This window comes from Dermacentor albipictus, chromosome 7 (genome assembly GCF_038994185.2).
Source record: "Dermacentor albipictus isolate Rhodes 1998 colony chromosome 7, USDA_Dalb.pri_finalv2, whole genome shotgun sequence".
NCBI lineage: Eukaryota > Metazoa > Arthropoda > Arachnida > Ixodida > Ixodidae > Dermacentor > Dermacentor albipictus.
This window is the reverse complement of record NC_091827.1, coordinates 64695375-64719632: the sequence shown is the minus strand read 5'-3', so window position 1 is coordinate 64719632 and position 24258 is coordinate 64695375. Positions and strand designations below refer to the sequence as shown.

The window sequence follows — 24258 nt, the reverse complement described above, 5'->3', positions numbered from 1 at the left end:
CGGCGAACCGAAAGACCAAGACATGAGCGTGCATCCTTAATATTTCTCAATTGCTGCGCACCACTTTTATCACTACGTATTTTGAACAAGAAGAAAAGTAGTGGTACTGCACAATATTTCCTTTTCTTCTAATTCTGCTTGCTGTGCAACTATTCCTCTGCAGCCTGTCCTCCCAAGCGAATTTAATGCACTCAGATCACCAGCTGCGCCGCTAATTCTTAATCATCTGGCTCACTTATCGTTGGTATTTCAAGACCTGTGAATTCTTTTCGAATTTCCTGCGTGAGTTCATGCATCGTTCGTGGCATAACAACCGTGTTGCATGAGGTAATGCTAAATTGGTGGTGACTTGTGGAATGGGGCATCGTACACGTACGCATGAAAGACTCCGTCCTGGGCTAGCTTTGTCTGTTTTATTGTCGAATCATAAGCATTCTTACAATTGACGGGGCCACGAAAAACTGTTTCGTGTCTTATATGGGTTTGGGCCATTGCCACTGGATAAGGAACCCTTTCACTTCTTTTTATTCCTGGATAATCATCCAGCGTTTTGGGTTGCCAATTTCAATAATAACATTAGCAGGCATCATCCATTAGCATCATCCAATAAAAAAAGGGTGATAAGGAATACCATAGACACTCTCCACAAGTTGGACCTAATAGTTCAGCGATTAACGTTCAAAGTATAGTCGTCGGAAAGAATCGATTCTCTGGTCATAACAAATAGGAGTCCGCATGCTCAAATTTAATGCTGTCAATCAAAGATGTACGAAATGATCATTCGTTGTACAGCGCTTTCCTACTGCTGTGCGACAAATTCGGTCACAGTAATTCCAACAGCATGGGTAACTCCAGATGTAGGAGATAACGATACAGCCAGGGAAAACATTAAATCTGAAGCTGTGAATTGCTGCTTCTCCAAGCTGAAGGCAAGTTTTATTGATAGATGCTTTTCATAATAGGCTTAACATTGGTCATATATAATTGCATATGTGATTACTAACTTCGGTTGCGCCCAAAGAGCAATTATGTTTTTGCGCGTAATGGTAGAACAAACGTAACTACACATATACGCAATAAATATATTACCACAAAGCATCGCAATATCTCACCCTGAACGTGGCAGGATGCGGACGTATACTGATGCGCGCAGGGTAGTGGTCATAGTTTGCCACTTATTCTATGAAATGTAGATTTTTTAAACATGTTCGTACGTAAACGTGCTACGCCAGACTATGAGCTGAGTTGAATAGTAGGAAACGGAAGCTAATAGATAAAATAGAAAAAAGATAGTGCACTAGGGAATGGCCATTATTTTCTCTCTGTCTACGGAAGAAACTTTTTTTTTCGGTGTCTATACAGCTGACGAAAGAACGTAAGTATGCACCACTTTTCCTTGCCACTTTGTCCCTTGTGCTGGGTCTTCTGTGCTGTTTCGAACGGCAAGAAAGCGCGAATAGCAGACTTGACAGACGACTGTAATAGGTCACGGTACATGCTTAGCTCTTTCCAACTATAACAGAAATCACGGTACCGCATGAACAACGGTGCAACACATATCGCTTTTATTGATATGGACATTGTTAGAAACTGAGGCATTCGCTACAAGCTCCAGTGCATGCGGACTAGGGAGTATTCTATTATTATTCTTTTCAACAAATCAATTCTGTGTAACTCTGTACCACATTTCTGAAAAACGGCCCGTACCGGGCTCGCAACAGTGCTGGTTTTTGACATCTATAGTCGAGCATCTGTGCCCTTAAATACCCGCACCCTTACAATCTTAAGAAATGTGCCCTTCTTGCATGCCTCCCTATACAGTGAATTTTATACAGTGCACAAAGAAAACCAGTAAACGTTGTTCATGTATGCGTGAATGCTGGTAATTAATTGGCCAGTCCGACATAGTTTTCATGAAAAGGTAAAGCAAGAAAAGAGCCAGTAATGGCAACGACCTTTCAAAATGTAATATGAGACATGAGCTCTAGTATTTAGGTAAAGATTCGATTTAGTGCCTTTCATAAACACAGTTAGTATAATATTGCAATTCAAAACGCTAGAAAAGCCCCGCTGTTTAAGTGGAATAAATTGAAGTAAGCTATCCGGGGCTAAACTACATGTTCGAGTAGTTTGTAACATTGTGATACGGAACAGCTGTAACAGAAACCTGTACTTGAAGGATATTTCATATAGATTGGAACAACCCAAAATGTTCCCATGTTCCGACGGCAGCCCTGATGACAAATACTGCTTAAATATGACACAGGGCCACGCTAACAAGGACGTTTAATTTCTTATTAATTTTCAACTGAATCTTTCGATGATTCTTTGTCATATTTTCTTACAACTTTGTGTCGTCATTTTTTTTCGTGGAGTAACCGGAGCCACCTCAAGGCGCCAATATCTCCTACTGCATCAGAATAAAAAAGTAACAATGTAACTGAAACAATGATTTCTTTTATCATGTAAGAACAGGACTTGGCACCGGATACGGTTCGGAAATCGTAATATATAATTTAGAAGGTTTGTCTCCTTGTTTGGAATAACCAGAAAAGAAGTTCACAGATAATTACTTGCACAGTCTTGTGATCCTGAATGGGACTGCATCCGCTCTCTGTCAGGGCTAGGTTTGGTTGAGTCATTTGAGGAATAAAATATTCCAGAATCTTTAATGTTATTAGTTCCCGGTTTCGACAGAAAACGGGGGCGTTTATATGGGTTGCCTGGCTATTGTACAATTTTTCGGCATAGTGACACTTTCATTAAGCTCATTCGGTGTTGAATGTTCAGCTTCATGAAGATGCATTTTTCTTCTATTCTTTGCCTCTAAATATTGCGTCGAACCAAAGAGAATATTGTTCAAATTGTTGTGGTCGTAGGTATGTGTGCTGTCGTCAAGTGAAGCAGTCTTCGTTTTAGAAAACTCAATTATCTTGAATTGCAACGGTGGACCCAAAGCAAGTTTTTCTGCTCTATGTCGAGCAATACACTTCCAACGGCAGAATGGGAGCGTGAATTGTGTGTTCGAATAGTAGATTGGTACCAGTCACTGATTCTGGATTGCTCTGTGGAGCAAAAAATATTGAGATGTCTTCAGATAAAACCTAACTCCTGCAAAACCATCTAATACTAAAAGTCACCATCACCTAAACATCGCAGCTTATTTTGCCCATAGGGACTCATTTAAATACAGTTTATTTCCCTGTGTAATCGAATACTGGAATTCTTTGCCATGCCGTGTTCGTTCTATTCCTTTAAACTTATTCTTTGCGGCCATTGAATACTTTTGGCTTGTATTGGTTTGTATTGTTCGTATTGCCTGGATTACTTATTATTTGTCATTGCAAAAGACCCTAACACAAGTAACCCATCTCATTCGGCGTATAACCACCCAAAGAAGAGGACTTAAAGAGCAAGAAACCGTCCAATTAATCCAAGCACTCCTTATAAGCCGGATCACATATGGCACCCCGTATCTACTCCTCAAGAAAGCTGAAATTGAAAAAACTCAACATCATCATCAGAAAAGCAATCAAGAGCGCACTAGGACTCCCCAGTACGACCTCAACCACGACACTCCTCAAACTTGGCCTCCATAACACCTGGGAAGAAATGAGCGAAGCGCACAGAGCCAGCCAGCTGGAACGCCTTAAGCTGACTCAAACAGGCAGAGCGGTACTTCGCAAGCTCGCATACAGCGAAAACTTCATAGCAGACTCAGACGCGAAAGCCCGATTGCCGCCACTTCTTCGTGACTCTATCTCAGTCGCTCCAATACCTCGCAACATGCATGCAACATACCACAAAGACAGAAGACAAGCAAGAGTGAGAGCGCTGAACAAGAAATACTCAAAGAACCCGAACACGAGATATACAGATGCGGCAAAATACCCAGGTAGAAGAGCTTACGCAATTACCGTGACTAACAATCAAGGGAAGGAGCTAATCGCTGCCACCATACCGGCCAGAAATCCAGAAACGGCGGAGGAAGTGGCCATCGTCCTCGGCATCGCCACATGCAAAGATACAGCAATAATCTTGAGCGACTCGCAAACGGCATGTAGAAACCTACGAAAAGGCCGAATTTCTGCCGCAGCAGTGAAGATTCTAAAAGAAATAACAAGACGCCAAGAACTACCCGACACCTACGTTGCATGGACCCCACGCCACGAACACCTGGCAGGAAACGAAGCAGCACATGCTGCTGCCCGAGAGCATACCAGCCGGGATTTCCTGCCGCATGGTCTCCGGAAAGCGACGAGGGTGGAGGACATTCCCATCAACTACGCCGTAATATTGCAACATTACCGACTGGAAAGAAGACAATATCCTCCACCTGATCCAAAATTAAGCAAGGAAGAAGCCACCGCCCTCCGCAGACTACAAACAAATACGTATGTACACGGAATTATCATGCACCGAATGCACCCCACCAAATTCTCATACCTATGCCGGTATTGTGACGTTCCAGACACGCTCCCACACATGGTGTTGGTGTGCCCGCACCGCGAGAAAAACAGTGATGATGATGCCTCAGAACCGCTACAAGCGATCGAAGAAACGTGGGAGGCAATGTTAAAGGCACAGAGCCTGGACGATCAGCGAAGTCTGGTGGACCGGGCCCGGGCTGCAGCATTAGCCAACGGCTTTCTGGACTGAGAGAGCCGCCCACCTAGGGCGAAGAAAGGACACTTTCTCGCTGTTTCTTAAAATAAACGTTCATTCCTCCTCCTCCTGTCATTGCTCTTCCTTTCACACCCACTCCTGTAATAGCCCGATCGGGCTGCAGTATGGGCAAATAAAATAAAATAAAATAAATATTTGACCTTTGTCTAAAGGTGTATTAATTTGTTCATAATACGGTTCTCACAAGGGCATTGCAATAAAACTATGCATTAAACACTCACCGAATCCTCAGACGAGGCAAATATGTGAGCGAAGAAAACTAATCGGGACAAGAAGCGTGACGTTTGATACGTTAGGCGGACCATCACTGTGCGACGTGGAGTTACTGACCCTTAAAGCAAGCACAAGGTACGCTATAATAAAACCCCTTGAAACGCTTTCGGACAGATATTTGAAATGATGCTGGAATAATCATTAGCAAAAGACGTTGACGTCGCCGTACTGCATAATAGCAGATTGGGCGTCTGCCCTGTTACGAATGCATGAGCCTCATCCGACTTCACCATGAAATTTCAGCCTATATAGGCTGCTGGATGAGCGCCCATAACAGTGACGTCGTTGAGAACGTTGCCTATTGCTGAATTTCTTGGCGTGAAATGATGTGGATTTCTGCCCTATAACCTCGTTTCCGAGTTCCTCTTAGGGAACATCCGCTTTTTATTTGATTTTGTGTCGCCGAGTGAGGGAGAAGCTAGGAAAAGCAAAAAGATATCCGCAAAGTTATTTACTGGGTTCAGAAATGTTTCGGTTTTAAAGACATGACTTGGATATTGCTTAATACTCCATTGCTGTAGGAGTATACTTTGCTCAGGAGCGAAACTACGCAGCATTCTTCAACTGTGTAAAACGACAAGGATTATTTGTGGCAGCTTAGCGAAATCATTTAGACTAGGTCATTTTGAACACGTAATGCGGCGAATTTTGTTCCATTGGGTAGAAAAGTAAGTATCGTATGCCGTAGTCTTTATTTAAGTAAATATTCGACTGGCCACTTAAGGATGGTAAATTTTTATCAACGATCGAATGTGTCTGCATGCACACTGGATGCGCCCAAATTACGACACATATATGCGGGATTGCGTCCGGCTTTCCGGGATATTGTTTAAAACTTTTTTGACTTTCTATACGCAGCGACTCTCGGAAGATGTGGGTTTGCCTGTGCTGCGTTGTTGTGGTCACCGTGGCGATTGCCCTACTGGAATTTTTGATGGGCGGCCCAGATGGTGAGCATATATATGTTGCTACAGAGAACTGTGGAACGTGTCTAGGCACAGTGTAACAAAACTATAAGGGATTCGTTATATTTCTTCAACTCAAAATCAAGGAGACAACCTTTCATTTAAACTAGAATTTACGCAAGCTTATCTATAGTCCGAGCATGCTTGTGAAGGTTTGCAGATTTTACCCGCAGAGAGGAACGAATAAAATGTTTCAACTCGTTTATTTCCTCCATTAACACCACTAGTTAGTTACCCATTTAGGTTCTGTCGAATCGCAGACGGCGTTCACGCAAATCTAGCACAGGCAGTGCATTCTGCTACTGCAGCGCTTTCCCTGGTCCCAGATTTGATTTATTTGCTAGGATGGCGCGACCTATAAAATAGGACGTCGGCAGTATCTAACACAGCTGATGCTTCATTTGATTTTCATAAATATTTGCGCCGTGTATTCGTGCTCGAGGGAGTTATCGCTGGAACAACGTCTTGTATGTCCAGCATATGTTGTAGTTGACGATGGCGAAGATGTACAACTCTGTTCGTACTAACCAACGAGGTATTGGAGGTTGAATGTAAAATTATGTGATACGAAGCCACTTAAGTTATGAAGTGTCAATGCTGGATGTACAAGCCGCATGCGAGTCAATCATATATTGTCGCTTTCGTCTGGTCAGTATTGTGAAACCTTGCGGAACTAAATTTTGCGGAACCAAGGTGTCGACAAAAGGCATATAACGTTTGGTTAATAAGTGATTCCTGAAGGAGCACTATTGTGGCTACCCTCGCAAAACATTGCTAATAATCATCGATGTGCCACTCCAAATCCCGTTTTGCTCAGGCGCAACATTAAATTTGCATCTCTTAAAAAACATTTGCGATTAAATGCAATTAAAAGGCATGTTCAAAACATTTCTCAAGGTAATAGATCTTCACTCAGTGTTCAAGAAGTGTAGCGTTCAGTTATTGCCTTTTCATATATATCGGTTGGGAATGTTTGCGTTTTACTAGAGAAGGTATATTATAGTATCTTGCTGTAGTGCGAAAAAAATGCATGCAGGTGAGACAGGACCATTCTATCGGAGAGCAGTGCACTCCGCTTTGCATATGCCTGTAGTGGTTCAAACAGGCGTAAGTTTGACCAGCAGGGAGTGCGATTGTAGTCGCGTTGAGAAGAGTCTGCTTTCATAAATAAAGCACATAAATGCTATAACGACATATTGACAGAAAAACAAGAAAATACGCCTTGTTTCGCATGATTACTAATTTCTACGTGCTCTGACGAAAAAGAGGTTTATACTTCGGTAAACGAGACTCCAGTAGGTTACCCCATTTCCAAGTCTGTGTTTGATTCGCAGTTTAGCCTGATCGTTGTCGCTCTCTTTTTTGCTAGCTTGTAGCACTTAGTTTACATTCTAGCACGCATTTCCATCTTTCTCGGCCACGTTTTGCATAAGGCGTGCTTCGTTGCGTGTGTCTAATGCCTCTTGTGGCGAGCTGTGAGATGAAAATTGAAGAAGTATAAAAAGGGTTACTTTGTCATCGGTCCGAACAGACCTCAGATCTTTCGCTCGCTGATTTTGTTGTAGTGGACGTAACTTCCGTTTGTATCACGTGGGGATGCGGACGTGATCGTACGGCGAGCAAGACGTCATGAAGGACGCCACGAACGAGAGACCACTGACCAGGGTAGAGGGTTCTCAGCAAAGTGCAGACGCACCTGACGACCATTTGGCCTGAAATCGTGCAGCCTGGTTTACTCAGTCGAAGCCATCATCAAGATTCGGCGGATTACCTCTTAGAACGCGAAGTTCCGCCACGCTGTCTCGGCACTATCTACAGAGGTGGTTGAGGAATTCCAAAACGTTGTGGACACACCCCACGGTGACACATCCCATGACTACTTCAAAACGACGATGCTGCATCGCAAGTACCCGTCTGTGCGCAAGCGCTTCCAGCAGCTACTCAACGAAGAAGGGCTCGGCCATCTTCCACCGTCGGAACTTCGACGTCGTATTTGGCAGCTTCTCAGTGACTATAAGCAGAACGCACACAGCCAGCTGCTGCATGAACTGTTTCTTCTCGCCTGCCGGTGGAATCTGCTGGTGGCCTCGGCTACCACGCCAGAAGACGTGTCCTTCTGGAATCTTGCAGAGCTGGCACACCTCTTCGCTGATTGATCAGCAAGAGGTACTGCAGCAACAACGCCCGCTACTCTGTCGCACCTCGAAGATCGGCAGTTTTGCATTCAGCAAATGGTTCACGCATTTGCTGAGAGCATTACTGCACTACGGTCTTAACCCATCCGTCGTCAGCGCGACGGCGATTGCTGTTTCAGATTGCCTTCTCGGTCCAGCTCCCGTTCTGGCCCTTGTCGCGGCGCATACTGTTGGTATGACAACGAATTCACTGCCAGCCCATTTCAATGCTTTTCCCCTCGCATCTGGCCAGGAAAAATGCGGCAGAGCCACAGATGACAGCCGGTGACTCTTGCCGTACGTGTCGCATTTCTGCGTGACTTACAGGGTTGCCGCACAGCATTTTCTCGTAGTTACAGATGCAGAGGTAAGCGTTTTTCCTGCCACGCGACTAGAGTGGCAGGGTGCCAAAAAAACCGCGCCCCTTCAAGTAGCCAACAGCTCTTTTATCAACATGTATTACCAGCGCTTTCTTACTCTCGAGTTGGGTCACCGACGTGCCTTACAATGGGCGTTCATTGTGGCAGACGTACGTAGGGCCATATTGGGGGCGGATTGTCTGACCTACTTCACATTTAGTGATGACCTTCATGCTCGTTACCTCGTGGACACGAAGACTACGATGTCAATACCAGGCGCCTATGACAACATCCACTAGAATGGCACCAAAGATAATCATCTGCGTTCGCCTCAATTGTGCCAAACTTCCCAGCCATACTGAAGCCCTCCGAACTTGAAATGTCAGTACATCACAACGTCACACATCGTATTGTCACAACATGCCTCCATTGTTCTGTCTCACCAGGCCCCTCGCTGGCGACCACCTTGTCAACGCAAGAAGGGAAATCGACCACATTCTGCAACTGGGTGTCATCCATCCTTCTTTCGGCAGTTGGGCTTCAGCTCTCCCCATGATACCAAAGCGTAACCCAGGGGACTGGCATCAATGCAGTAAATACCATGCTCTCAACGCGTGCACCATCCCTATCGCTGTCGACTCCCTCAATGCCATGACTTCGAGCTTACTCAAGCTCAAACGTAATATTCGGAAACTTAGATTTAGCGAAAGCCTTCCATCAAGTTCCCGTCGAGTCAGCTGACGTCCTGAAACTGTAATTGCGATATAATTTTGGGCTGTTCGAGTACGTCCACATGCTGTTCGCACTGAAAAAAAAATTATGGGGTTTTACGTGCCAGAACCACTTTCCGATTACGAGGCACGCCGTAATAGATGACTCCATAAATTTCGACTACCTGTGGTTCTTTAACGTGCACCTAAACCTAAGTAAATGGGCGTTTTCGCATTTCGCCCCCATCGAAATGCGGCAGCCGTGGCCGGAATTCGATCCCGCGACCTCGTGCTCAGCAGCCCAACACCACAGCCACTGAGCCACCATGGCGGGTGCCGTTCCTACTGAGAACGGCTGCTCAGACGTTCCAGAGGTTTACCAAAAAAGTCACTCGGTGACTCCCCTTCATCTTTCCATATCTCGATGACCTCCTGGTGGCTATAGTAATATCGTTGAACAGCATAGCAAACAATTACGCCTGACATTTTCTGAGCCCGAGGAACGCGGCTTTCTCATGAACCGCGCAAAGTGTATGTTTGGCATCCACGGCATTGAGTTCTTCGGACACCGCCTGAGTCCCATAGGAACTAGACCGGTGGAAAAGAAAGCTCAAGCCTTGTTCGAGGTACCTCGCCCAACGTCACTGCGAAAGCTCCGTGTGTAACTTGGGCTGCTTAAGTTTCACTAACGTTTTCTTCCCAACTACGCCCCAGTTATACCAATACGAATACCTTATTATACCAATAGCAGATTTGCGTGACCTCGTGCGCGGGACGTCGAACTTCGGGCCGTCAAGATTCGGGACCTCCGGTCTTCTGCTACGTCATTAACGCTGCTGGATATGCCCCTTGCATCTTATTCAGTCACTATCACTTGTGGCGTGCTAAGTGGTCGAACAGGCCCATTCATTCTATTCCGACTCTGCCATCAAGTATTCGACAAGCTCCATGGCACAAGTCATTCCGCACTTTGTGCCACCCAACGTTTATTAGCTTCTTGCTTTGTGCGGCCAAGTGTGTACTTTGGTGTGCGCCACTTGACTCGGGAACGCCGTCACGGTCAATGCTCCAAAATAACATTACACATGAAGTCGCTAATTCACTCCTTTTGTCCCCATGACGCCCGGTTCGATCGCGTTCACATCGACATCATTGGCCCGCTGCCACCAGCCCGGCGTGCTTGTTACAAACTCAGTTGTGTAGCCCTTTATGATCGCGAGCATGAAGCACTTCCTGTGACTGACGTAACGGTACTTACTGTGGCTTCTCCATTTGCCAGTGACTGGCTATCAGGCTTTGGATGTCCCGACGTTGTTACGGCTGATCGCAGCCAGCAGTTCGAATGTGATCTCTTACGCGAACTGACGGGCCTGCTTCGAGTCCGCCATATCGATACTACCACGTATCTGCCAGCAGCAGATGGACTGGCTGAACGCCTGCACCGTCAACTTAAAGTCGCCTTAATAGCCCTCCCGGCTCGCTCTTCATGGGCCGAAGACCTTCCTCTCGTCCTGCTAGACGGGTGGTTGTCTTTCAAGAAGTACCTAGGCTGCACAGCTTCTGAACTGGCCTACGGCACAACGTTGCGTTTGACCGGAGAATTTTTCGCACTAGCTACTGTTGCGAAGCCCGATCCAGGCAGCTGTGTTCAGCGTTTCGGCCTTCTGTTTCGACGCTGGCGTGCTTCACCGAGCAGGATTGCATCCTCAAGTAATGTTTTTATAGGAAAAGACACGTCTGCAGTGAGCCACGTATTCTTATGGCATGAAGTCATCCGACAAACTCTAACGCATCCCCATGATTGCCCTTCCAAGGTACTAAAGCGGGCAGTAAGTTCTCTTATCGTTGGCCTTAACGGACGTGATGAAGTCGTGGCGATAGACAGGGTCAAACCAGCCTACCTAGCCACCTCGCCATCATTATCCGCTCTCTGCGACTTTATACAACTGCTCAAACGACGGACCTGCCCGATCGCCCGGCATCAGGGGGTTGCGTGTTGGCTGCCGCTACACCGCTGCTCTTCTGCTAAAAGCTGGGGGCCCTCCTAACAGTCATCGTCATCCTCTCAGGCCGCCTTTTATAAATGGCGTGTTCCAGCCCGTCTGTCTCGTCTCTCGTGCTGCCAGCTGCGAGATGAAATTGGAATAAGGTCAGCTGTCTCAATTCTTCTGGTATTGGTCCGAACGGTTTTCCGGAATTTCGCTCGCTCACACATTGTTGTAGTGGACCTAACCTCCGTCCCTCTAAGGTTGTGCCCAGGAGTTCTACGTAGCACTCAAGACCCGGGGCTGGGGTTGTTGAGTTCTATGTAGCTTATTGGCTTTTATTAAAATTGGAAAAAAGGTCTCGACGTTTATAGCACGTTTATTGTCACCATGTTTGGCGCAGCTTAAGGAAGTGCACTAAGGCGAACAACTTGTTCAGATATGCAGGCCGTCTTACAAAGGCTATTCACTGCTTTGTCTAAAGTTTCTTGCCATCGGTGCAACTGAGACAGGTTTTTGCGTTTCCTGGTAATCAGTACAATATTAGACATACTTTGAAAATAAAAAAAAGGCTTCCTAATCTAGAGAAATCTAATATTTCGTAGTAGTTTGTGTGAATTCTTTTTCTCCGAACTTGGTGTGACACCAATGCTTTATTTTTGTTTTTATCGTAGTGTGTACCCTTCTTTCGCCGTATCTTCTATACGAATGTTTACTTCATTTATATGAATAAAGACAAATTGGTCATTTTTCATTCACCAGTTTTTTTTTACCCGTTCTTTTCATTTGAGATACGGATGACGGCGGCGGGGAACCTGCTGATAACGGCGGCGGCGACACTGGTGGCACTGGTGGTACTGCTGGCTCTGGTGGCCCTAGTGGCACTGGTGATGTCCCTTACGCTAAACGTCCTGTTTCAAAACGTGGCGCCCAGCCCCAGAAAGATGTGAGTGGCTGTCAGCCCTGCGTGATAACCGGAATCTCCATTGAACTACCTGTAGTGAGCGTGGCGATCGCTATCAGTGTAATAGGTATCTTTTCTACAAAACCTGGTTGCACTCATAGCGACAACCACTTTAAGGAACTTTCGTAGCAGCGAACAAAAGTAAGCTGCTTTGGATCGCAGCTCTTTACAGTGCAATTTTGGTGATTATCTAAAGTTTTGAGATCTCTGGCTTGGGAAATGTGCATGATTAGTCACCGTAGCACTGCTACATGTCTTTCTTTGTTTCACCCTTTTATTTCGCGAGGCGGAAAGAACAAAAGAGAACGCGTACAACCAACGAACATTCGAAATTTATGTAAATGAAATCTTTTTTCAAGCAGTTATTCATGCTCTATTAATTTGCCTGTTGAATTGCTGTTTGCTGCGGAAAAAGAAAATTGGCCTTGGAGCTGGTGCGATGAAGTGTACGTGCGACTGGGGCTTACTGATTAAGTTAGGCTTGGTTAAGTACCTATCGAGCCACCTTGAGGGGGGGGGGAATTGAGGTTCAATCACACTACCGAGCACCGAATTAATTTATGCGAAATTGTCAGCTATTCGGCCAAACATCAGCAGCATCAAGCAACACCCAAGAGCCACATAATCGTGGCTGTTATGTTGCAACGATTCTGTGCCACTCTTATGATGTTCCGTTCAAAGCTCGTTGATATCGTTCGCCCAGTGTTGCTCTGGCAAACTGCGAAAAAGGGAAAGAAGCCAAAGCAACAAAAAAAGGCATCGCTGCAATATCGCTTCTCGTGAGACACAGCAGTGCGTCAGCGGAAGTTTACGTTCTGGGGTTTTGCGCATCAGAAGCCTGATCTCATTATGAAGCAAGGTGTAATGGGGAATTTGGGATTAATTTTTCACCACCTAGCCTTCTTTAGCGTGCCCACCATGCACAGCACATAGGCGTTTTTGCATTTACCCCCAATCGAAACGCGGTTGCACGGCCAAGAGTTTGGTCCCGGGACCTCGTGCTAAACAACACACCGCCATTGCCACGAGGCCCCAATTGCGGATCATGCGCGTAACGACGCGTATCGACAAGCGTAGCGTTTTTGTAATCCTCCTGCTGTTGTCGTGTGCTTGTCACGTACTCGTCATGTATTTTTATGGAAACATGCCGGTTATGCTTCGATAAATGCGCAGCCCCAAAGCGTGGTTACTGTACATTTTTGTCAAGCACTTCTTTCAATGCGTAAGGATTTTTCAGCTTACCCAACGAGAAACAGCATCCGTCCGTCCTTCTATCCCATAAGACGATCGCTTTCATAAAACGGATCGCAGCATTGATCGAACTCACTTTCGTGCTGCCTTTCGCTTGAGCACGTACTAAGCCGCGAGAACACAGTGCTCCCGAAGCTATCAGGAGTCGCTGTACTCTAAGCCGCCGTCTCAGATTGCTTTCAAGATAAGGGCTCGTGCGTCTCGGTTCAACGCAAACTAAGGGACGAGAACTCAGCAGCGCTAAACAATCAACACTGGCTGCACTGTGTCCCCGTCGCGCCTTGCTTTCAAGACAGGGGCCCTCGTGACCTCGCCATATGCAGCCGCCGCCGGAGTACGGTTGGTGACGGGTCATAATGGTTCGTCGGGGATGGATAAGGTGCTAAGGAGCGATACCGGCTTATAATGATCGGAACGTCATCAGCACACTTGGCGTCGCCCCCTGCAGTAGTTTGCTTGCGTCATTAATTAGCCTTTCTCCGCCATCCGCCACAGCGCTGTCGTTTATACCGGTGGGATCAAATTCATAACATTGATAATGACACCGGGCCAGTACGCATAACCAGCGACACTTACCAGTACATTTACCCAAATGGAGTCCTGAAACAATTATTCACCCAGTTCGAACTGTTACAATGCCGTACACAACAACCCGTCAGAAACGTTTGGTTTATACGAAAGGTATGAGGGTGCCACCCACGGAGCCTTGTACCGCAACATATTCGAGAAAAGAAGGGTTCAGTAGTGGTGGCTGCGACTGCAAACGGAATCGTGAGAGGCCAGTATTGAATGATGTCAGCAAATTTTACCAAATCAGACTATCTCCTCGTTGCCTTAACACGGATCCACAAGTCGGATCCCTAAATCCCCGTCTCACGTCAGCACCGGGGACCCACCACTTTTGCCTGTTGCCATCCCCACTTGGATAACCTCGGCCACTCTACTTTCCTTTTCTCTTTTGTTTTTTTTTTGCCTGGAGTGGCGTGTTCCACGGGGTGGTCTTGAGTGCAATATTTCCCAAGGGAATCTAAAAGTTGTGTTTGAGATTATAGCGCGTTTTCCGGAGCTGCCGTAATACAAACAATCTTAGGACCCAATGACAACTTCGTAGGAAAAGCAACTTCTGCATGACTAAGACATTCGCAGCGTACATTCCAACTGCATAAATCGACATAAAGTTCCTATTAGTAAAGGCAAGGTGAGATACCTTGCGACGCTATGGCACATAAAATTGCTTGCATAATTATTCTGAACAAGGCTGCAGACGGTAATTTTGTTAGCTTTCAAGCAAAGTAGCGACAAATCTTGTTGCGACCCTCGAAAGCCGTCCTGCATGGGTGGTGTGCGTGGTTACGGGGACGTTACTGCTCCTTGTCGCCCCGTGCCATTTCTCAAGTGATCCACAGATATTGAGTAAGACACCGAACGCGCCTGTGAGAGACTCAAGATTGGCAGCTGCTGCGGCCACTTTGCGGCTTGAAGACGGTATAAGGCATCACCGTCTTTCTTTAGCAAAGCGCAAGAATATTACCCTTGCCGCGGCAACTTAATGCGCACTGGCTAATTCGCACAACGTACACTAAACTGCGTTACGCGCATCAGCTATCAGACCCAAGTGTGCAAGCAAGCATTGGCTAGTGTGTGCCCACTGATATTCTCGTGCTACATTTAAATAGCCGGGTAAACGCTTCATACAGAGCACTCTTGGGTGTATTAGTAACATGTGCGCTGATGACTTCGTTAGTAACTTCGGAAAACAACGCTTTCTTTCATCTCCTCTGCCATATGTTGCGAAACAAGGCACCTCAATAGTAGCGTTAGGCGACTTACCGATACGCGTTTAGCGTAGTTGATTTGAGCTCTATTCCGAATAATATATTTGAAAATTGTGGTATGAAGGTTACAGTATAAAGGCCTCAGATAGGCTGGCCAACGTTTTGATAGTCGGACCTATCTCCGTGAACTTGTAGTTTAAGTCATTTTTGCGAAAATAAGGGGGCGCATCTAGAAATCTTTTGTGAATGTAAATAAGGTGTTTGCTTTGTTTCTTTTTTTAAACTTTGACATGCACGAGAAATACGCTAGCTCGCCAGTAGCATGACAAAAAATTGGTGAAAACCCTGACTGCTCAATGCTAGAAAAATACACTCACAACATGGTAGCTACTTTTTTTTCTGTTTGATGGAAACCCCTTCTTCCCATTGTGAATAACGTGCACAGTGGCATCCAAAATGTCACAGGTGCCGGGTATAACTTCTGTAACGCGTAGGCTCAGTTCATGAAGACTGCGAAAAGAACAAAAATAAGTTTGAAAACCACCAAGAAAGTTTTGAGGGGATAATCGACGTCACTATTCGAAGATAGCGAATTCATTGAGATAGACATACATGTGTGACGCCTTTCTATGGAAATACGTGAGCCCAATATTCTTACTCAGTGCTACAGCCCCTACAGTATTGCCGTAATAATGGGAAAAAATCTGCCTTTGATAGTTATGGAGCGCTTTCAGTGTTTCCTTTGCGATTACAATAACCGCAATCAGACATATAAGTGACTATCTTGGGCGCACACTCGACTTTTTTACTTCCAAACGCTCAGCTAAGCACTTCGTCACTGGGTGCTGGATACGCACCCTTTTCGCATCCTCCTTCCGTAGATAGCGCAATATGTTAGGCACGAAATAGCAACGGACGAGGCCATTAAAACGTGTACAGCTGCAGTGCTCCTCTAACGTACCTCGATGATGTTATTGATTGGCATCCCCCTTTTTAACGGGACGGTGGCCAATAGTCACCTTGCCGGTTTGGTTTATTCAAGTATGCGGTACAGGTCTCGCATTCGAACATTTTCGTGTTTACATTTCACATTCTAGAATTTTCAGAACTTCTCTGTCTACCTTGCACCTCTACCCATGCCTGTAACAGATCTGGCGCCATCAATTTCTCTCCAGCTTTTTTTTCCCACCAGTATGCTAAACGTTTCTTGCTTATCTGGACTGTGGACCGGTTCGTGTGTACGTACACTTAAAATCCATGTGGTTTTGGAAGGTCTATACGTCACTATCGAGTCTCACTTGGTGAATTTCTTTCGCATTTCATTGACATGTGCCCATTGATCCCCGAATTTTCACTCAAGCATATAGATGCATCATCGTGTTGCGAACGTTTGCTCCGGTGTGTCATTTCCTTAGGCAACCAGCTAGAGCCTCAGAAAGCAAGGCACTGCCGCGTGCATTAGCGTACCGATTTTTTTCTTTCTTTCCTTTCAATTTCCATTGTCTTTCTTATTTCCAATATTTGCAACCAATTCCCTATGTCTGTTTCTCTTTCTTTTTCATGACTTCTAGTAGTCTATTTGCGCTTCCAATCACCCTGTACTTGGTTGCCAAGAGCATATTATGCCAAGGGTCATAACATAGCCTGTTTTCCAAGTTGGTCTGATGGTCGGTTTCGCGCCTGGTTGTTTGAGGCGTGCGGCATGATGAGAATCAATTGGACACTATACTCTTCAGTGAACGAAGTTGGCGTGAAAGAAGTTAGATAGCTACAAAGAAGACCTATAGACAAACACACATGAAATTGTGTGACGCTCGCGAAGAATCCTAATTGGAAAGATAAGAAACAACAACAAAATATTGATTCTACATACATGAGGATATCTAGCGTAGTTATGGCGCCACAGTCGTAACTTGTACGAGGAAACTATTTTGGGCTAGAGGAATAGAGGCTGGCTAGAGGAATATACCTCAGGCCGACCTCTCGGCATTTCGTGTCATTAAACTTCTTTCCCTCTTCTATTTTGGGCAATATTACGACATCGAAAACAAACACGCAAGAGTAGCTGTGGAGGACAGTAAAATGGGCCACTGAGGGCTTTATTATAGCGTACGTGGGGACAAATGTAGTGCTACCATGCACACTGAAACGACAACAAAAAAAATGAGACTAGCGTGCAGTACAACCTTTTATTTTGTCTATTCGAGAAATATCTTCCTTAAGGTTGAAAAAGATGTCGTGCCCATTTTTACAGTCTAATATCAAGCAATTTTGGCAAAACATGCTGGGAATCTCAGAAATATTTTTTTTGTCCAGGAGACTGCTCCCACTACGCCGAAACCGACTAGCAGCATGCCAGCAGAAATCAATAGTACCCCAAGTACTACTACAACTACGAATACAACTACGACGACAAATGCGACGACACGTGAGTCAAGCTTTTGAGCCACAACCGTATTTGCTTTCAAGATATCGTTTTTTATCAGCCATTTTTATCCCGTTGTGAGTCCTGTCGGGGTTGTTGTCCAAGTGGTTACTGGCAAAATGTACAGAAACCCTCGTTACCTTGTGCGCCTGTGTGACAAAAATGACATCGGTATATTTCATTGTACCGGGTTTGTCTGTGCAACCTGCAAGGCAGGCTCCGTGTTCTGGCCTGTTCAAAGCCAAGATATTCTCCGCGCTGTGAATAACATATTAGGTTTAATTCTTTTATTATTATTAGGTTTCATTTACCCTGCAGGCTGAGGAGCAAACGGAACTATTGTTCAGTGGAAGATATTCATGAGTAAATGTGTATATCTGTGGGTGCAAATTCTATTTTTCGTAAAATCCGTAGCTCGCGTTGCAAAATCCGAGCATTGACTACGAGCACGTGGGCAGCCTGAATGAGCATGGATTTTTTAAAGTCTACTAACCTATGCATTACGCCTTCGGGAAATATGGGAAACTGTCTAAATAAAGAATAAAAGGGTGATCAGCGCCAACGAACCGCTCTCCTTTATTCGGCTTGAAATGGTCACGATGAAGACGAGGACGCCATGGAGAGAAAAGGGAGTGAATACGATCACGTGGTTTTTGCTTCATGCAGTCACGGCACGCTGATGTTCTTCGTTTTTCACAGAACGTATTACGGAAAGTTGGCTATTTCTTGTCGAAAATTATATGACATCTAGAAAAGTAAGTTCGGCAGAACGCATGTCCCGATGACTGTCGACAGTAATTCATTTAAGATAGAGTCATTATAGCGACACAACGTATTGCTACAGCCTAAAACAGTAAAGTATGAGGCGTGCACTGCAGCGGGACTCCTTTTGAGCGCTTTGATAATGATCATATAGACGATTTATCCACACCCACTATGAAACAGGGCGGTCAAAAATAGTCACCTAACCTGCTTGAAATAATTAGGTGTGCTACGCAAGCTTTTATTTCCAGCATATTTTATACATGACCTTAGCATTTTTTCTAGTCAAAATTCTCTATCTACATTGTAACTGTGGATTAACAAAAACCAGAGAGACGCTGGTGCCTGAGGCCCACAAATTATATTTTAGCCGAGTCCGCTCAATCAGGCATAAGCCTGACCCCGCCGATCCCACTGCTTGCGCAGCGTCAGCGTGCTGGACGTGTTGTCACGTGGTAGTGCGCTAGCGAGCAAGCTGTGAGCTGGACCAATGGCGAAGCGCGGATGGTGGTGGCGCTAGACGCGCGCGGCCAGTAAGACTGGCCCGGTCGTGAGGGAAGGTGACAGCAGCAGACGCGCCAGAGTCCAACTAGGCTGGCTTCAGACGGTCTGCGGAGATCGTATCTTTGTGGAGTCGAGCAACAGAACGTTTTTAGGTGCACGCTTAAGTACTTTGAACGGACCATCCTGCGGGGGCCATACGGGAGGACGCACCGTGTCCTGGCGCACAAAGGCATGCGTGCAATTCTAAGTGCAGGTTGAACGTGTACAGGCCGGGAAGAACATCCTTTTCGAGTGGGAACGACAGTAAGCATACCGCTTCGAAGACCGTAGGTGTACTCGGAAACGTCAGCGACTGTGGCGGTCGAGTCGTCGAAGAATTCGCCAGGGACACGTAAAGCAATCGTCAGCTTCCCTCGCCTACTTTCCGCCTGACATACAGCGTGCCACACACAGCGGCAGTGTTACCACCCTCGTACTTTATACGGGACATTACGGCCACGACGAGGGCAACAATATGGCTGGAGTGTTCTTATCATAGCTATCGCAATAAAACGTCGTGTAGATGTACTGATTCAATGCAAGAGTGAGCGTCGACAGTCATTGTAAGGTCCTGCCCATTCTTTTTTTTCTAATTATTTAATAAGCCCCTCACCAGGCCCCATAGCAAATTTTGGGAATACGCTGGAAGTTTTTGCGTGTCCTCTGCGGAGCGTTATGTCACAAAAGATTTTTTCAGTCGGCTCATTAGTAGCCGAGATAGAAATATTTAAGTGCCGCGAACCCCTGATTTCAACAGGCGGGCTCCACTGCATAGCGAGATTCCCTCTCCTCTCGCTCCGTCTTGCCTTCTCAAGCGAAATTCCTTTCGTTCTCCCATGCCGGATCTCGGGAATCGCATGACATGTAGATCACGGGCCCTGCCTTCACTTCTTTTTTTCACCTTTTTTTTTCGGCGATGCGCATTTCCGCTCGCCACGTTGTGCGCGAGCTGTCGTCTCGTTCGTGCAGCGCACGATTTTGCGCGCTGTGCACAAGGACACACGACTAGTGGTATAATTCAGTGCTACACGAATACTGAGGCAGAACAAGCGGATCGCAGATCATGATCACGTGCTTGAACACGGTAGAAAATGGCGTAGTTTCGGTACCTGCGCACGTGACCGCACGACCATGGGAAAAAGCAGTTGAAGCGGAAGTACATCTCTTGCTTCAGTGCGATGTAACGCAAAAAAAAAAAATACGCAGACATTGTGTTTGTGTGTTTTATTATTTCTCTAAACTTCAATTAGTCAATTCAAGCAACACGTCACGCAGATAACGGATGGTGCCTTGAATAATTCTCGAAGTCACGTGTCACCGAGAGCGACATCACACTGCGGACTTGAGTGCGCAGGCGCAAGGACAGAAGTACGGCATCTTCGGGCTTGGAGCGCGGCGGCCGCGAGGAGAAGGAAAAACGGCGTTCGGTTTAAATTTCAGATATTTCCGCGGCGCGTTGCGATGTAGCACTTCGCAGACACGATCGTTATCACGCAATGTATGCTCTGCGCTTGTCAGCTCAAAACTGCCAGCCCGGGTGAGGGGCCCTTTAAGCACGCTGTGTAATACTTAGGGCGGCGCTAAAGATGCCGTGAAATATTCTGTGGCAGTATTTATTTTACACTATAACGATTGTCAAATGAGAAGTCTGGAGAATCAAATGCTGTTCTGACACATTAAGTAGTTGCTATACGATTTCATTGGAGTGCCGCAATCGCCGGAGGGAATACGTTCTTACTTTTTAGGTATTTTGTCGCTCAGCGGTACATATAATAAAAGTTTCACTGATTGAGAAACAATAGAACCAAAAAGAAACTTACACTAGTATCAACTGAAGAAAATAACCACTCTCGAGCTAGGATTTGACATCGACGTTGTTGACCTTCTGGTTAAATTATTTTCACGAATTTAAAACAACACCCTTTCCTACAAGTGACGTCACAGTTAAACATTGTGACGTCAACGCAGCGACGACCCCGCCCCTGATGTGCTCGGTCAGCGAAACGGCCATCCAGCCACATATGTACCCGGATGACGGCATCTGTGACATCCTCATCTTCACTCACTTGGTAATACTAAACGTCATATTGGAGCCTCTCGTTTATCGAGAGAGTTACACCATGTTCCAGAACCTCTGTGTTTCGCGGTATTCGAAGACGAGTGGTGGGATATCGTTCGACGCAAGGTGAGTGTATACCGAAGCTGACGTCATAGAACTAGACTTGCGCAACGCAGAACTAGATTACCGCGTTGTACTGTTTCATGGCAAATAAACTTCCAAAGCAAATAAGCAGCCCAATGGATAGAAGCGTGCTGGTTAGAACAAAAAAGAGATATGCATATGTAATACATATGTTAAAGACTATCTGCCGTGGAAATTTCGGCAAACAGTTTAGGTGCTGAATAATATCCGATCTACATCATGTCTTCAAGCATACAAAATATGCACCTCCCCTGAAGGACCGCAAGATGCGTCGATTCCTGTGACCGCGGATTAAACTGCGTTCAAGACGGAGTCCCCCTTACGTTGGCCAGCAATAGATCAAGTACGTACTCTAACTCTTAAACACAAGGCAGAGACAGCGTCGGTTTGACGGAGAAACTGCGCGCTTGTTTGAGATTCAAATTTGTGGCACAGGGGATAAATAAAAATATGTCACCTTTTATTTCCCAACTGCGTATAGTAATAATCTGGGCACCATTTGCAGGAGCAGCAGAGAGGGCTACAAACGAGCGAATTTGTTTTGCGAGGTCTCACCTGGGTCTTGGTTGTGTGGCAAGACAGCACCCACAGCTCCACTGAGCAGTAGCAATGCTCACTTGAGTCTACGGGTCTTCGAACAGAACGTTCCCGTTTCGTAGTGAAAATGCGCGCTGCTCCAGCTGAGTGGTAATAATACACTGAATTGTCCTCTCCCAAGTACCAAGCGTCATTGTAACAATAGAGATGGCGAAGAAAGACTGTCTGCATATTGCCGCTTTAACCTCTTGGCTCGACAAACTCAAAACTTACGTGGAAACACGTTCTGGCGGAACCCACCTCACAGTACGTGCCGACGCTTAAATGCTGTCATGAAAGAACCGGTCAAATGAGACACCGTTTTCCTACCCCGGAAACACGTCATATATGAGGCGGGCACGCAGTCAACGCCCTCTGTCGTCATCTATGGACAAACAGCGCCATGTAGCAACGGTACAGAGAAGTCCACGCGTGGCGCATGTGTCGTTATAACCACAAGATTGTTTGCATAAACGTAGCGTCGGTTCGATATCTTCCAGTTCAATAGAAATTTCGGGGCAGGTTTTTTTTGTCATCTAAGAGCGGCGTATATATACCCAGTGGTGCACACGCACTGATTTAGTTTACGAAAAAAAAAATGGTTCGCTGATGAGGGGCGCACGCCCATAACCCACGTTTGCGTGCAGCAGGAGTTTCCTCGAAGAGCCGTGCACATCCGGTGTCACACACCCGGTGACCGACGTTTTTCCAACGAGTGGCTTTGAGCCCGACTACACAGTGACGCAAGCATGCGGGAAAATGGGTAAAGCACAGAGGCAAGGACAGAAACCGGAAAATACGCGAAGTATCCTAGAGCTAGTCGCACTAAGAAAGGTCGCGGAAACAAGGTTTGTGCCTGTAAAATCCTCAACGAAAATGGCGCAGGAGGCGCCCCGAAAAGTGAAAGTCATGCGCGTGTTAAAAAAAAAAATAATAAGTCGTATAACAGCATCAAAGGTATTTGTTGGCCTAGTCAGTTTACGCGGTTTGGACAAGTTGGTTTACTAATTTGCGCGTTATCCTCAAAGACAACTTTTGGGGTTCAAACTGGTTCTCAAAGCTAAATTCTACCCTCTATTCTACGCATAACGCACCAGAAGCGCCTGTATTCTACAAAATCGGCCTGAAAGGATTGCTAGCATGTGTGTGTCGTAATAAAGAGATCAAATCAACTATTGCTGTTGCAATCATAGCGTTACCAAGGAACATAAAAAAATAAACAGCTAGCCTTCTTGCCAGGATTTTCAAGACATGAATCTGGTATTATTCAGAAGTGCAGCGGGGAATCTCTGTTATTCTTGTTTTCTTGGTGTGGATAATTGTGGCTGCTTTTCGTTTCAACAACCTAATTTTTACGCGAGAGCTACAAGATGTTAACATCGGCTTCAACTATGAAAATAAGAAAGAATGTATGTAATCTTTTGAAGAAATAAATAAAAGCCATTCCACTCTGTGAAGGTGGATGGTGAGCGGACCTGTATAATGTGATGACAAAAATGCTGATAATAAATGTGTTGATTGAAAATAACAGATACATACGGCAATGAATTTAGTTTTACCAGATTTTTTGTTGTTTGATTAAATTGCATGATCAACGTTTTTTCTTTTATTTTAATTTTCTTTTGTTTGCTTTCTTGGATTTCATTTTTGGTCACTAAGGTGACTATCGCTTATGATCGCCGGGATGTACAGCCAGTGGCCATGAGGTAAGGTGGTGGAAAGGTTCACTGTGGAAGGTTCTTGGCCGATGTGAAGTCTATACACGACCCATCACGAGTCGTAACCCGCCGTGGTTGCTCAGTGGCTATGGTGTTGGACTGCTGAGCACGAGGTCGCGGGATCGAATCCCGGCCACGGCGGCCGCATTTCGATGGGGGCGAAATGCGAAAACACCCGTGTACTTAGATTTAGGTGCACGTTAAAGAACCCCAGGTGGTCGAAATTTCCGGAGTCCTTCACTACGGCGTGCCTCATAATCAGAAAGTGGTTTTGGCACGTAAAACCCCATAATTTAATTTAATTTTAATCACGAGTCGTGGACACACTGATGTTTGTGTAGCATTATATGCCGTTCTTCTCAAAGAGAAACGCCACGAACTCCTCTCCGCCTGGCCGAGACACGTCTATGTTGAAATCATCCACAATTACAGTGGGAGTGGAGTGTGTAGGGTTAATGCAACCAAAGTTGCATACGCTTGGCGTTTTCGGCACGATTCTCATCCGTATTACGCGCCGCCTGCTGTTCTCGCTTCTGTTCCCGACGGTATTCTTCGTAGGCGTGCTGTTCTTCCATAGTCATCACCCCATGCGGTCTAGCCATTGTACGGGTGGAATAGAACTGAGATAAGGTTACGTGGTTTGCCCATAGAGCTCTTAGCGTCAAAACATGATCCATACTAAGCAGTGTCTATTCCGGTTTTACTTTTTGATTACGATATTATTTATCACAATGCGCTTTGACACTTCTCGCGGTCAAACGCAGCTGGAGTACACCGGGCGATTGGTGTTCGCCTTATGCTCTAGCTATTTTAGCTCTGGGGTGGCCGCCATCTTTTTTGCTTAAGCACACAAACCGCCAGAGCGTAGCGCATAAAATCTCCGCCGTTA

The 24258-nt window shown here is 45.8% G+C and overlaps 1 protein-coding gene across 14 annotated transcripts in view; it reads left to right on the top strand.

Moving 5' to 3' along the window:
- Positions 1-24258, top strand: part of LOC135904795 (uncharacterized) — a 56630-nt gene that overhangs the window by 11199 nt on the left and 21173 nt on the right. For 7 of the 14 annotated variants that reach the window (XM_070521290.1, XM_070521288.1, XM_070521292.1 and 4 more), the window contains 5 exons: positions 1336-1375; positions 5818-5909; positions 11944-12098; positions 17459-17570; positions 20841-21057. In XM_070521290.1, the coding sequence (XP_070377391.1) occupies positions 1336-1375; positions 5818-5909; positions 11944-12098; positions 17459-17570; positions 20841-21057 (616 nt within the window). The remainder of the gene's footprint in view (positions 1-1335; positions 1376-5817; positions 5910-11943; positions 12099-17458; positions 17571-20840; positions 21058-24258) is intronic. The other 7 variants (XM_070521293.1, XM_065435776.2, XM_065435773.2 and 4 more) reach the window with 1 other exon arrangement.